At 43.5% G+C, this 16128-nt stretch overlaps 1 protein-coding gene across 5 annotated transcripts in view; it reads right to left on the bottom strand.

The window, feature by feature from the left end:
• LOC144821574 (uncharacterized) overlaps positions 1–16128 on the bottom strand; it is a 228674-nt gene that overhangs the window by 172896 nt on the left and 39650 nt on the right. For all 5 annotated transcript variants that reach the window (XR_013608385.1, XR_013608386.1, XM_078678778.1 and 2 more), the window contains exons 6-8: positions 14919–14995; positions 11500–11526; positions 11136–11165 (exon numbers count right to left, since the gene is read on the bottom strand). Coding sequence is in view for 3 of the 5 variants with exons in the window: in XM_078678778.1 (XP_078534904.1) it covers positions 11136–11165; positions 11500–11526; positions 14919–14995 (134 nt within the window). In the remaining 2 variants the exon portion in view is untranslated. The remainder of the gene's footprint in view (positions 1–11135; positions 11166–11499; positions 11527–14918; positions 14996–16128) is intronic.

Here is a 16128-nt window from a genome sequence, read left to right as displayed (position 1 = left end):
GTGCACTCTCCCTTTAAAACAAAACGGACCTTTGCGCCTGCCCCCCCCGATACAATTCCTTAATAAAATTAATAAGACTGGGATCAATTTCTAAGCTGGAAAGCGTTTCCCATAGGATTTCATGGCTGACACAGTCAAAGGCAGAGCTTAGGTCCACAAAAGTCAGGAATAACTTATCCTCCTTTGAGACCACATATTTCCCAATAATGATGGCTAGATTTAATCCTTGCTCTACTGTGCCCAGCCCTTCTTTAAACCCATATTGGAATTTAGAAAGCGCTCCCGTGTCCGCTGCCCACGCATGCAGTCTATTTAAAATGACCCTACCAGCCACTTTCATTAGAGAGTCTAGTAATGATATAGGCCTGTAGCATTTTGGGTCTTGGCGATCCCCCTTTTAAAAAAAATGGGGATCACTATTGCTTCCTGCCAAGTTCTTAAAAATCCTATTTTGTTTGAGCCGTTTAAAACATTGGTCAGGAGAGGGGCCCATAGTTTAACGTTTGTTTTACAGATATCCACAGGTACCCCATCAGGACCCGGGGCTTTACCCCCAGAGCGCTCTGCTATTGCCACTTCAACCTCAGATAGTTCAAAGTTGATGTTCAAGGGAAAACGGCCCCATGAGCTAATTTCTACCTCTCCCATTGTATCAGCAACTAAGCCCCCCAGTAAGTGTTCCTTCTCGTATAAGCTGGTGAAATGATGGACCCAAATTGCTTCCTCTATTGCTAATTCAATACAGTCAACTTTCCTATCCACAAAGAAGGGGGCCTTCCAAAAGCGTATGTTGTCTTTCTGGAGGCAAGCTTCATGTAAAGTGTCCCATGCCTCCTGCTTTATGTCTCTTTCTTTTCTTTATCGCTACGTAATATGTACTTCTAGCCATTTTTATCTCAGCAGTGCTTTTTGGTACTCTTTTGAGCGCTGTTTTTAAGGCTGCATGAGCTTTGCTACATTCAGAGTTAAACCAACCCTCAGTTTTGTCTTTTTGTCTTTTCCTTTCTGATCCCTCCAGGAGATGGTTGATATCCTCGGAAATATTTGTGAAAGCAGACAACGGCATCCGGATTACTTGTATCCGTGAGGCAAATCATAAAATCATCCAGATTATTTGTTATTAATTTCTGGAGGAAAGGGACAGGCTTAATTTTGCTCCATTTTAAGGCGCAGCCATTTGTTCTCGTTAGCTTCATCTTGTGGGAATATAGATTGTTTACCACTCAGAGATGATCATTTCTACACTTCATAGGTTTTAGGGAAAAGCTGTTTGGGTAGTGATCACTAATTGCGATTTTTCCCATTTTAAAATCAAACAGATTATGTGCAATACTGCTCAAAACCATGACGAAATCAATTAGCGAGTTTCAGCCCCTACCATTTTTTTTTTTTGTATGTTGTATTGTATGTTGGTTTAAAATTGACCTGTGGTACACACAGTGTGTTACCAAAAGCTAAGTCCATTTCACACAGCAAATTATTTACAAGGTTCCCTAATGGTGTGTGTATAAAGTGGGTACATGGTTCACCTTTAATGTTGACTAGGCCACATAAACCAGTTTGACTATTAGGGCACAACAAACAATTGAAATCCCCCATCCATAGGACACGATTTCCTGAGGGACTATCCCCATTTGAATTCTGCATTACGTATAAGAGACCCTCAAAAACACTGCATAATTCACACTTTGGGATATTATTATAGAAATTTACAATGTTAAAGGTCTCGTTTCCCTCCACTGAAAGCTCCAACATCTGATAGTACTTTGAGGCAGCAAAGAATTTTCCAGGCCTTACATTTGAGGTATTTGAAATTAGGCAACACATGCCCCCTTTATTTCTGCCCCTAACTGGTGGCTCGGCAGGGGTATGAAAAGAGCGGTAACCATTTATGTGCACTGCCTCCCTCTCCCAGGTCTCCGGAAAACAAATCACAGAAAAGTCATTTACAAAAGTCATGAAGGTAGGATCATTTAGCTTGTCTAACAGTCCAGCAATGTTCCACGATAAGAATGTTATGGGCATCCCCCTCTCTCCTGCCCCTTGGACCGTGGCAGAAAGGGGTGGATTACAGACCCTTCTCGCTCTGTGTGCGATGTGATCTGAGATGTGGAGTGGTTTGGCACAAGATCCCCATCCTCCGAGCCCCCCATACCATTCTCTCCGCCTGATGTTATTGGTTAGTCTGGCGCCTAAATTAGAAAAAAGGTGAGTTTGTTCCAGTAAAGTGGCGCTCCATATTATTAAGATTACCTGGCTTCGGGAGAACAGGGTGTTGCTCCTTACATCCCACCCCATTAATGGGCTGGGTGTTGTTTTTAGGTTTATTCAGTCAACCATTTCTAAAGAACCAAACCTATTTTACAGAGGTAAATAGTTCTCTGGGTTTGGGGTGCCCTGTCTGTGACCGCCTGCCCTACCCTGTCCATGCCCCACAAACATCCATGCTCCCGTAGTATCCAGGTTGATGGGTGGTGGGTAGAAGAATGATAATGGTCTGAGTTCTATCATAGTCCCTCGATTGTGGTTATGATCATGTTGGTCCCAAGAACATATATAGTCCACCACACTGGGGTCTCTAAAATTGACCAAGACGCAGTCTCCCGTGATTGCTTTTGGTGTGTGTCCCACCCAGGGAATCCTACGCACCGTCATAATTTCGCATCTCATATGAGGGGGTAACGGTCTATTTAGATTAAGCCAGTGCACTACTTCATTTTTTAGACAGATAAATGGCTTATGACTGGTGTTTTTCAGTTCGGGCACGCCCGTTAAAACTAACATACGGGCTCGATTGTGGGGGTAAATTTATCGGTCGTGCCCGCCTGGGGATTTCATCATTGACTTCCCTTACACCACCTTTCGGTTTTAATACTGGTGGCGTAGGTTCAATTCCCGCAATACTGGGAGTATGTTGCGAGGCTATAGGACAATTTACTGCCTGGGGATCTAGGAGACTTGGGGTGGCTTTCACCATTATTTGCATGTGATGTTTGGTAGGTTGTGCCTCCGGTGCCCCAGTTGCTTTATGTGTACTCATGGGTTATTTTTAGGTTTCCCGCCAATAATAGAGCTCTTCACCTCTACCTCAAGCTTGGCAAGCTGTTTTTCTAGTCCGAAAAGTCTTGCTTCCAGGGGTGCAAGTAAGGACTTTATTAGGGACCCTAGGTTATTTAAAAGGGAATCCTCCTCAAGTCTATCAAGTCCTATTCTGCCCAGTATGTTAGTGGAGTTATTATCTACGCTGATACGTGGTAACACGTCCTGACTTAAGGCTTCGAGGCGTGCGCCTTCCACGTAGGGAAGTTGTTTGTTGAGATCAGCCACTATTTGTGCAGCAGTCGTTGTTGCGTTATTATCAGGACCCTTAATAGGTTTAGATTTTTAATTACCTGCAGCAACAGGCACTGGCGGTTTCCTTTTTGGTATGGCACCTTCCTTTCTTCCACGTAACGGTCTGGTATTTCCTGCCCTAAGGGGACTATCCTCTACTACCTCTACTACCACTTAGCAGCTTCTATATGTACTAGCACGTCTGCTATTTGAAAGTTGGGGGCTGGCAGGGAGCAAAAGGAGCCCTGCGAGCTTGGTGGACTATGCAAGAGCACCTCGATATCAGTGGGGTTTATTCTATTGTTGGGTTCGGGTGTACGAGCATTAGCAAGATGGCCCATAGAGGACCTTTTGGCCATTGCCAGATCTTGCGCCACCCGCTTTTCCATCAGAATTATCCCCTGGTCTATAACCGAGTTTGTTCTCTTAATAAAATTGCCTAATGTACCCAATAACAAGGACCCCTCAGCAGTCTTATTCCTTTTCTCTCGGGCAGGCATTTCTGTATCCAAGGTACGACCAGGCAACACTTCCTCCAAGATCATATGACCAATGATTAACGTAGCACAGTATGCCTGGAGTTAGAGGGGGGGCCCAGTCCAGTCTCGCCCGGTCTCGAACAGGCTACAACCGGGCCGCCCTTGGCCCGGGCACGTCCCGCGTTGCGTGGAAGGGGCGTAATTATATAGAGCGAGTATGCGGGCAGACTGCAGGAAGAGGCACCAGGTGTGTTAGCGCTCTGAATCCTGGTCCTCGCAGTCCCGCAGACGTCGTGCTGGTCCAAGCCCCGTAAATTCAGCAACACACCTCCGGTGGCAATCAGGTCACAATATTCCCTTCCACGCCAACCGCCAAAAGTTCCACTGCTGCGAGCGGGTTATGCAAGGGCTTTGGAAGTATCTATTGTTGCACCTAGATACTGATGGGTGTGGGTTTATTGTAAACCCCAAGTTGTGCAGCAGCTTTATTGTGTTGTTTGTGTCTTGTACACACTGGTTGTGTGACTTGGCTTTTACAAGCCGCTTGTCTAGGTAAGGGAACACATGAATGCATTGTCTTCTTAAGTGTGCTGCTACCACTGCGAGGCATTTGGTAAAGACTCTGGGTGCTGCTGTGTCTCCGAAAGGCAGGACTTTGAACTGGTAATGTTTTCCGTCCACCATAAACCGTAGGTACTTCCTGTGAGCAGGGTGAATAGGAAGGTGGAAGTAGGCATCCTGGAGATCTAAAGTGACAAGGAAATCGCCTTGTTGAAGCAGGGGGAGGACCTGTTGTAGTGACCGTGTGGAAGTGGTCGGATTGTATGTACCGGTTTAGCGGCCTGAGGGTGCCGTCTTTTTTTGGAATGAGGAAATAAAGGGCGTTAATCCCTGTATTTTGATGATGTATGGGAACCGGTTCTATAGCATGTTTTTGCAAGAGTGAGAGAACTTCTTTCTTGAGAAGCGTAAGATGTTCTGTGGACATTGGACGTTGTTTGGGAGGTATATGAGGTGGAGTAGAATTGAGTTCCAGGCAGTAACCATACTGGATAATCTCTCCTACCCACTTGTCTGTAGTGAAGGAACTGTGATAGTCTTCCCCCGACTAGAGTGGAATGGTCTGGGGGAGTGGAGGGAAGTCTCTGCTTTGTGGTGGGGGAGGTGCGGGTATTAGCACCACACCCTCTCCCTCTGCTGTTGCTGCCTCTGTAAATCCCTCTAAGATAACCTCTGTTAGGGGAAGTTTGAGTGGGGCTTTGGTAAGTGGAGGCAGTGTCTGTACCAATGGTTTTGGAGGCGCCCCTATAAAAGGAGCGACAAAAAGAACCTCTACTAGTAGTTGCTTGTAGAGCCCCCATGGATTTGGCTGCGTCTGTGTCCTTTTTCATCTTTTCTAAAGATGTGTCCACAGTGGGTCCAAACGAGTGTTCCTGATCCAAGTGTTGATTGAGGATGGTAGACTGCACCTCCTGCTTAAACCCCGATATGCACACACGTATGTCTACGTAATAACATTCTTGTATTAATTGCACAGGATGCTGTAGCTGCAGCATCTAAGGTACATTTTGTTGAGGTGTTTGTGATTAACTTTCCCTCTTGTATAAGATCATTTGCTTTGGTCTTGTACTCCTCTGGAAGATGGTGCACAAGTTTTTCAAGCTCATCATGGTGAGCCCCGTCGTACCTTGCAAGTAAAGCTTGTGAGTTAGCAATGCACCAGAAGTTTGCTGCCTGGGACGCAACCCTTTTACCTGATGCGTCTAGGAGCTTTAATTCTTTGTCTGGCGGAGGGGCATCACCTGTGGTTTGGGAATTTACCAGTTTGCGGGCATTTGCCACGACCAATGAGTCCAGAGGGAGTTGACCTTTAATATAAACCTGGATCAAATGGAGCTGGTTTGTATTTTTTTTTATCCTAGGATTAAGAACCCTAGCTCTGACAGGATCTTTAAAAACCTCAGGGGCATGTTTAATCATCCCCTTGAGCATAGGGAGAGGGTTTGTGGTTTTTTGTGGCTGGGAGAATGTCTCCAATAAAAAATCCTCCTCGAAAGGGTCTAAATGGAGTTGAACCACGTGGTATTGCGCAGCTCTATTTATTAGTTGCGCAAACCCTACATTATCATCTGGGGAGGATGGTCTGGAGGGATATAAATCTGGCTCAAGCACATCTGGAACATTATAATCCTCCCAAGAGTCATGAGGTGGGGTACTGCGTGTGTCATCATCAGGATCTGTGTGATGTGGGTCTATTCCATCGCCCTCACCCCCTACTTCCTCATCATCCTCTTGTGGCGCAGGTGAAAGAGGAGACCCTGGAGAGGGTATAGTGTTTGAGGGTTGTGGAGGTGGAGAAAAAGGCCTCAGTGTAGTGTAGTTCCTATATTCCCAATAGGCTCATTGGAATAGTATATCCTGTAGATTAGACGTAGGACTGAGGTCGACTAGGTCTCTACCGAATATACTAAACTTAATTGTGTGTGCCAGCTAGCTTAGAGGTCACTAGAAACTTTCTCGAATAAACAAGAAGGGATTAGTTTCTGACAACCGCATAAACATGACAACTTTGTTTTCCAAGAATAAGAAACGCATCTCCAGAGTCGCGGAAACAATAGATAGCTATTTCACTCAGTCACTCGTGCATGCTTCGTTTCACCAGAGTTGCAGAGAAATAGAGAGACGGGCGTTCTCAATAAAAAGGTATTTATTGAACAGTCTTCTTTCTCTTGCAGAGGAAATGAACTGCTACAATCGTTATACTGGTTGCAAAGTACAATGCGTACAGTATAAAATAATACTGTAAAAGCATGATAAGGTTTCTAAGCCATAAAATACATAGAATACATACATAAATAAATACTAAAAGTACTCAACTGGTGCTTCTTAAATACACCTACCCTGGTGTACCTAACCGAAGTCTAGTACAAGGGAAGGAGTAAGTGAGGTGTAGCTTAGTTTTAGAGTTTTAGTATTCTTTGCCAAGAATCTATCCAAGAATTCTCTAAGAGTCTAATCCGCTCCGTACCTTGGTTTAGCATGTGGGAGGACTGGTATCTTTCTCTCTCAGAACTCGATTTCCCAGCAACCCGCAAGGGTAGCCTGGAAACACTGGAGCTGGATTTCTCGGCAGGAGAAAAGACAGCAACTCTCTCAGTGCGTCAGCTGGAGGGTCGGGTTCCTACGGCACTTGCTGTAGCGAGCTGCGTCGGCCAAGTAGATAGTCGAACTGCTCCAAACCACCGTGTGTTTGCCTGGGCAAGTGCGGGCATTTTTATACCTTGAAGGTGCCGAGTTTGACGTAAGGTTGGACATAATATCGTCATCAAAGACTCAGTTCTTTGAAAACTCCACGAGTTCTTGGATAAATCAATTTTCAAGCAGGGGGAAGTCCCTGGCTGCTGAAGGCGGGTTTTTCCAAGAAATCGTTGTGGATTTTCGGAACTAGTGGACGTAGCCATGCCGTATTTGGGCTGCATAGGCCAAGTCTAAATATGGTTATGATTTCTATACCTATATAAGGATAGGGTGATTTATACCTATATATGGGCACGAATCGGGTAAATTACACTAGGGTCCTAAAATGCTCCATAACAATAGGTGAGGTTGAGGAGTATTTCTTCTTGTGGGGTATCTCAGGTGTTTCTGAGGTATCCAGCTTTTTCTTTTTGGGTGGTATAGAGGTGACTTGGCCAGTAATGGGGTCAATAGGGAGTGTTTTCTGCTTAGGATCCGGTGAATCTGGGTGGAAAAGTTCTTTGGATCCACTGTTTTGTTTTGGCGCCGAGGGCTTCGGTTCCAAGTGGTATTTTGGCCTGTCTTCCTTAGCTTCTAGAGGGGTTTTTGTCTCCTTTTGCTTAGGTGGAGTTTTTGACTCCGAAGATTTGGTTGTTTTTTTTGGCTCCGAGGACTTGGACTGAATTTGCTTCAGTGCCGAAGAGTCTGTTACTTTCGGTTTTGGTGCCGAAGATTCTGGGGTCGACGGGACCTTGTGTTTTTGTTTCGGTGCCGAAGATGGTTTTTCAGCACCGTGGTGTGGCTGGTTCGATCCCGAGCTGGCTGAAGGCTTTGTGGGCTTCGGAGCTGGGCCCAAAGGCGGGGCTTCTGAAGTTTTTTCCTCGGTGTTGACGTGAAGGTGTTACCAGGAGCCTTTTCGGTTTTGGGGGTAGGGGCGTCGACGTCAGTACTCACGCTCCGTTGACCTGGGGTGATGGTCTGTCCTTCCGAGTCCGAATTGTCGGCTTCGAAAACACTGGCTTGTTCATCTCCTGTCTCTGGATCTCCGGTGCCTGCGAAGATGTCTTACGGCGCTGAAACCATTGACCTGGACATTTCGTGACGTCGAGCCCGGCGATTACGTATGGTCTTCTTAGACCTGAAAGAATCACAGGCCTGGCAGTGGCGACTCTTCTCGTGTTCTGGTGAGAGACATAGGTTGCAGACCTCGTGAAGATCTGTGTCCGGAAATTTAGCCCCACACTTGCATTTTTTAAGTGGAGTCCTTTCCATATGCCGGTTGATGGTGCCGATTGGTCCACGACCAGACTCGAAAGGTTCTGGGGAACTGGATATGCGTCGAGAGGGATTGCGATCGAAACAATACCGTTGGGCGGTGAGAGCTTTGCACGTCGAAGGGGAATCAAAACGACGTCGACCTAGAGCGCAGCAAATTACATCCGCACCGGATGGCAGAAAAAAACAATTTAAGGATGGAGTTGATGCCCATGCGCACTACCAACCAAAGGAGGAGTCACCTATCTTGTGACTACAAAGTCTTCTACAATAACAAAGTGCAAACATCCGAGCCCAAAACCAGAAGGCGAGCTATGTAAAAGTATGCGATCTACAGCTTATATGCCTCGAACATAAATTTACTAAAAGTTTATTGATGACCCAGAATAGTGCTCCCAGCAGTGTATGTCACAAGGAACTGGGTCTAGAGTTTGTAGAGGATCGCATAGCCAGTGCTCCCTTATTTTTATGGGCAAACATCTGGCTCTCAGAAGAATTAATGTTTTCACATGAAGTAATCACAAACTGGCAAAACTTGGCCAATGCCCTAAAAATACCATGGCTCAGCTTTGTGAGGGACACTTACCATGAGATAGGACTGGGGAACTTTAATGATAACCAGGGAAATATCCCACCATATGCTAAAACCATTATTAAAGAGGCGTTCTTTTCTAGGGCCAAATCGCGCTATTTTGATCGAGACGAGATGGGCTCACCACAGATGTCCCTTGCCCTGTTGCAATACTATTTAACTTTTGCTACTGATTTGCAGACTAGATTTTATTTAACCAGAATCCGTTAATTCACTGTGCACTTTTTATCGGAATTTCCACGTCAAAGAAGGTGGAATGATAAGCTCACACCTTGTCCGTGTGACAACTTTACGAGCCAAAGCACTATGCACATTGTCCTATTCTGAACCTTATATAATACGAGTAAATTTTTAGTCCCATTACTAAGGAAAATCCACCCTTGCACATATATTGATGGTTTTAACTTTTTGCACTCACTGGCTGCCCCTTATATTTATATTGCGGTAGCAATTACATAAAAGTCTCTTTGGCTATCAGAAAACGCTATGTATAAGTGCTCCTGTATAATGAATGGTTTTAACATACGTTGCCTTAAAATTATTATAGATTTAGAATCTAATCTCTTGAATTTTTTACGACCCACACAATATCATGTTGCTCCAATGTAATTACAGTATGTAAAGAATCTTATATTGTTGGCATTTTATTATACTTCTTTTAATTTATTGTTTGTAATGGTTATATACATTGTGATAATTTTACTGTAAACTTTTATGGTTCAGATGAACTGAAATAAAGTTGTTCTTGATCTTGGTTATGGGAATAGTCCACCCCATGATGAAGCATGCCTCTTAAGGATGTGTTATGTTATGTTAAATTCAATTTATAGCGAGCACGGATACTCTGAAGTGTCCCGGCGCGGAAGCCAAATGATGGAGACGAAGGGGAGCAAACCCGGATGGATGGATACTTGAATAGCAATGTTTTTAGCTGTTTTTTAAACAGCCTGGGTTCGCCGATGCTCCGAAGCTCGAAGGGTAGGGCATTCCATGTCCTGGCCGCTCTGACAGAGAGGGAGCTGCCTCCCATTCTAACCAGGAAGTACCTGGGTAGAACAGCGAGGCATTGACCCGTAGATCGTAAATGTCTGGGCGGCACATAGAACGTAAAGCGTCTCCTAAGATACAGAGGCCCGCCTAGTAGAGAGCACCGTGGGCAAGCGTAAGAGCCTTAAACTAAACAAGTTGGTCTATCGGGAGCCAGTGCAAATACCGCAGAGTCTGCCTAGTGCTAGAACTACCAGGATTACCCAGTAAAGCTCTAGCCGCCGCGTTCTGGACAATCTGCAGCTTTTTTAGCCGACATGCCGGAAGACCAATGTAAAGAGCATTGGCGTAGTCCAAACAAGATAGGATGAGAGCACGGGTCACCATTTCTTTAGCCACTTTGGGCAGTAGTGGAAAAAACGTCTTTAGGCGTTTTAGTTTGCCAAAGCACACACTGACTAGTCTATTGATCTATTGCAGAAAACTTAGTTCCTCACTGAACCATACCACCAAATATTTTGCCGGGCTCCCCACTGATTTAGGCATGTGATAACCCACAGGGCAAATGTCCTCTCATGCAGGAGGAAGGATCCATAAACGAGCACCTCGGATTTCTCCTCATTGCATTTAAGTTGGGCCTGCGCTAACCATTTAAAAACTTCCGAAGACAGATTTCGGCGGCGTTTGGGGAAAGATCAGTGTGAGGGTTCTGGTCATGAACAAAAGATTCTGTCAGAATTACAGAGACAGCCTATTCCGCAACTATTAACATGTTTGGTGCCCTGGACTTTGTGTATCCTTTTGTGTTTTGAACTGTGATTTTAGCAGTCATGCATAGTTGGTCATCGAAATATTCTCATATAACCCCCTTTCAAGTATGGCTACAAGGTCAAATAAATCCAGTGAAGGGTAGTGATCAAAGTTTATGTGAGAGCAGGTTCTCAGTATCCACACAAGGGTACAGTTAAAAAGGTCTATGTCGTTACTATAAACATGATGCCGCCACGCTTAGTGAAAACATGGCAGGAGTTGAGAGGGCAGTAGCACTCTTGCTCAAAAAGAGAACATTGTGGGGGTTCCCAAAATATCACCGCCCAGGTCTGATGTCAACATAAAGCAATTCAAAGGGTGCTCCCCCAGCAGGTGTGCACAATTATCGAGCTCACTTTAGAAAAACACACAAGGCTGCGTCCTGTACAAGTGCAGGCCAAGAAATAGCAACCTCCACTTACATTTCTGTTAAGTCAACGATCTCAGGTGGTCTAAATGGGAAAAAAATATGGATAAAAGAGAGCATTAATCAAACTTTAATGATATTAAAGGTCAAAACATCAAATGAGACAAATGAAAACAGAATGGATCATTACGGTCTCCAATCTGAAAAAAAAGTGACTCATCCAAAGAAAAGCCCTTGGACACATTACCATCATTAATGGAGGACCGCTAGCTAGACAAGGTGTTAAAAAGTTTACAAAGTCATTAATGAATAAGCACTTTTAAGATTCTACAATACAAGATAACTGGACTATCAGACATAGATCAAATGCAAAACAATACAACACTTAATGTGTTATGAAGTGTACAAATTAGACTTACGGCATTGGTACTTCACAGACATCTGATCTAACAGAAAAAGAAAAAAGGATATTAAATATTAGATTTATGGAACTGGAATACAGAGTCTTATAAACACTAACTATTATGTCTCAACAATTTTACTCTAATTTGTTTTGGTGAAAGTAATATAATACACACTGCATCTACTTTGAACCACTACATTTGTATATGTTTGTATCCCAGACCCATGTAGATATTACCGTACAGCAGTTGCCTGTAAACATTTTTATGCTGAGTACCCTTAAGTGAATAAATACAACCAGTTATAGTTAGTTATCTGAAGTAAGGTGACTATTTGGCACCCCTGCAAGGCACAGTCAGTTTTCTAATCATAATTTGATTCCAAATGTTGCAGTGATTATCAATGATGATAGAAGTCGTGAGTGATGTAACATGTGCGTAAATTAGCAGTGCATGGCGAGGATGTGAGTTGTAGTTACCTTATGGCAGGAGTTATGGTTACTTAAGATAACTGTACCTACAATTGGTGAATTCCTGTTGTTTTTAAAGGTTAAATGTTACTTTAACCCTTTTTTTTTTTTACAGAGTATTTTATTTTTTAACATAAAGCCACCTTCCCGCATGCAGCCAACTCCACACTGAGCAGGGCCTTTAGCCTTGGGAGGCCTCCCTCCCTCCCCCCCCCTTACAAGGCCCAGGGGACCCCTCCCCCAAGACCTTTAAAAATAATAAAAATAGGGGGCCGCATGGCCTCCCTCCTTCAGCTTCATCAGGTCCTGAAGACATCAACCCACAATGCTTTTTTAAAATGTATTTATTTTTTTTAGAGGGGAGGGAGACAGTGTTGCACCCTCTCCGAGTTTCTTTTGGAGCTGGTGTCTCCAACCTTCTCGAGCCCTATGCATTTTAAAGGTTATGGGGGTCACGTGGCCCAACCTCCTCGATTCTTACAGGCCCTAGGGACCTCATCCTGAAGGCCTATTTTTTAGAGGGGCTGCGTTGCCCACTTTCCCATTTTTTTCGGTATTTCTTTTTTTGCCAACTTTTTCATTCTATTTATTTGTTCATTCTTTTTTCACCCTATTTGCTTTTTTCTCCCCCTCTTTGTTTTTTCTTTTTGCCGTCTTTGCTTTGTTTCTTGTATTCTTTATTGTGTCTCCTTTCTTTCTCCCTTCTTTTGGGGTCTTTCTCCATTTTTCTTTCCTTTTGCCTTTTTTTCCCCTTTTGTCCTTCTTCCTTCCATTATCTGCCTTCCTCCCTTTTTTGTCTGCCTTGCTTCCTCTTTTCTTCCTTCCTTTCTTTCTTTCTGAAAGGGAAGGCTAGCAGCCAATGTCAGACCAAAGGCTTTTTAAGGACTGTGTTAGCCAAGACCTTTTGATTTACCTAAAAGTATGTATAAAATAGTTACTTATAGGGGTTTTCAGTCAGACTTCATCCATTAGTCTGTGATACACATTTTTCTTCCACCTAATCCAGTAAGCATAAAGGGGTAATGTAAGCCCCCCTTCAGCCACTGACTGACTTCACAAAGTGCTACGACATGCTGTTCTTTCACAAAGAGCACAACTACACGAAAAGTAGGTCCCTTCAGTGCCAGGTGTACCATGGCAATGTGTACTTTTTGAGATACGAAAAACACTTTTGCCTTTAGGTTTAGGGCTTGGAACCTTTCTGAACCATAAGGTTTTGCAAAAAACATGACCAAACAAGAATTGGCAACAGACTGTTAGACAACGCCAGACCTATTGGCTCTGTCAATGCTTTTTGACGTTTGCTGTCAACATAGTCAGCAGGATTGTTACCAAGTTCCATGCTTGCAACTGAAACATGCAGCTTACTCCACGTCACAGGTTCTAGTCTCAGAAAGGCAGACTGCCTTCCATCCTTCAACGAGTACACTGAATGCAATTAATGGGTAATAGGACCACCGTTTATGTATAAAAATAGAGGAACAGTAGACCGGCTGCGCAAAGCATGATGTAAAAAACAGTCAGTCGCATTGTGTGAGCCGCTGACAGCCTCAGCTCAGAGCAGACTGAGTGCCTAGACACCTTCGGTCTTTGTGGAGCTATGCCCTTCACTGATCTGTACATCGAGCTGGGTACTAATATGTGTATAACATATCAAAATATGCGTGTTAGGTAAAAACGCACAATTTTATATTTTATTCCTGCATATCACAAACTAACACAGAATGCTCCAAGAGTCTTCCATCTTCAACCGCTCGCGGCTCTCTTAGCCACATTTAGGTGCGAGAGGGCAGCGTGCCTTTGAGACCCCAGATGACCTGATAATTCCGTCACTGAGGCATTAAGGTATTGTTTGACCACATCTGAATGAGTATAAGTACTACAGCAGATTCACCTGCTGCAATTTAGCTGCCTTGGCTGCTTGGTTTGTTTTCCTAAACTGTGATTTTCTCTATTGCAAACAGCAAATCCTTTGAACAGGAGCAGCACATAGCACTGTAGATGCATTTGTTTCTCGATAGGTCCCGCAGTCCACTTTGCTACCACAATGTGTCCCCAATAAACGCCACCCACCCATGGGGGATTTGTAGATTTGGGGTCAACCCATAGTTTAACAGCTCTACGTTGTAGCATGTAAATATTTTTAGGTTTATTAAATAGGTAAAACTAGTAATATAATCTAAGCCTACATCTAACCTTGACATACAGAAACCACTCAAGTTATTACAACAGAAACATTTGCATTACCTATGCTACATCCAGTCAGTCAAGAGTTTTATTTTGCCACATTTCTGTAGCATAAAAGCACAGCAGATAAAAGTACACACCACATTAAAAGGATTAAACATACATAGGTAAAACAGAAGGTAAACCGTATTACATCTTGTGCAATTAACAAGTTAAAGAGATAACCTCAAAAACACAGCACAGTTCTTAAGGGCTAGTACCAAAGATTTAAGGTGCATGAAAACACAATACATCAGAGGATTGCACATCCAAAGAAGTAAAAAAGAAAGGTCATTTCATATTGGATCCAAGAAAGATGTTAAAAGAGGGCCATGAAAACATAAGCATAGTGCGGAGAAGGACTAGGGCAGTGGATTATAAAAATCAGTAAAATCAATGTTTCAAGGGTTCACACATTTCCGACTGTGCTTTATTCAAACACGTATGGTAACTTTTACACATGAATCCGGTTCACTGTGCAGATCGGCACATCCAAGCTCCACGCATACAGATTGTGCATAAGAGAGCCATGGAATTTTCTGGGCCGCATACAATCCTTCAAAATAATTTTAGTTAAGGCTGCTTCCTCCCTTCTCCATGTGGAGGTAATACTAGTTTACAGTGGAAGACACATAAAACCCTTCGATATAGTGTTAATTCTTGCATCTAATCCAGTACCATTATGCCTGCCTTCCCAGTACAATTGACTTAAAATGGAGGAGACCACAGAAGTGTTCTTACCCGTCGTCGTCGTCGTCATCATCGAGGTCAGAGTCTGTTTCACTAACGTCATCATACTGGAGCGGTTTCAACTTTTTCTACCAAAAGAAAGGAGGTTTCGTTGACTTCGGTGTGTTTGAGTCTTTATTACAAAGGTACACTGTTGTTGCTGAGATCAAGATTCTAGTGCTACATTCGCCATGTCTATAATACTATGTAAGATATTGACACTTTCAATCCGATACCTTCTTTTCACAGATGCCATGCTTTTTGGTTAGTAACAAGTAAAATAATCTAAGCCTACAACTAATGTTGACATACACAAACCACTCAGGTTATAGTAACAAACACTTGCATTGCCTATGCTACATCCAATCACAGATGACTCATCCAGGGTCTTAACCCTAGCCCAAATTAGGAGGGTCACCTTGAGGAGTCAACTACTAAAGCGCTCAGGCTTCTTGGTTTGTTGTAGGGCCAAAGTAAACCTCAAACCAAATGACACTTTTGTCACTGCTCAGCATGTAAAACTGATGTTATGTTTGCAAGATGCTGATCATGCTTGTAGCAGATCTCCGATTTGGTGAGTTTCAAATGGGATTTCCTTTTCAGAAAGGGGACAATGTTCTCTAGTCTTCATGAGGAGCAATCTAGTGCCACTGTTCACTGTTCAGTATCTATGCCTTTGACCATGTACAGCGATCCGATGACTTTCGGCTAGGTTTGTGAAATATAAATATCACATACAAACAAATCTTTGGAGTGCAGAGCACCGGAACTGCATACATGTGCAGGGGAGAATGCATAAAACTGCTGATGAAGAAAAGGAGATCTCAAGTCATAAAAAATACTAAGTACCTTGGATATCAGGTGTAGCAAAAATAGCAGCCACTGTATAGTATAAAGCAAAATTAACCAGGTATATCGTAGCATTCAGAAGTCCCTTAAAGAGCTGAAGTAGAGGACCAAGCTAGACAATATAAATGTATGCAGTGAATGCGCGTATGACACAGACAACAAAAATACTGCATGTACCTTAAGACGTGTCAGGGGGAAGGGATGTGACGTGTCGGGGTGGACGATTCCGCAGCAAAGAAGATTCTCAACAGCTCAAGAAATTACAGCTCAGACATTTTGAGGTACGGTTGGTCATAGTTCGAGTGGTCTAGGAATTTCTTTTATGTGAATTAGTGGATGAGTTAATATGTCGAAAGATGTTTCTGTTTTTCCC

This window comes from Lissotriton helveticus, chromosome 2_2, assembly GCF_964261635.1.
Source record: "Lissotriton helveticus chromosome 2_2, aLisHel1.1, whole genome shotgun sequence".
Classification (NCBI taxonomy): Eukaryota; Metazoa; Chordata; class Amphibia; order Caudata; family Salamandridae; genus Lissotriton; species Lissotriton helveticus.
Note: the sequence above shows the minus strand (reverse complement) of the source record. Positions and strands in the feature narration are given on the sequence as shown.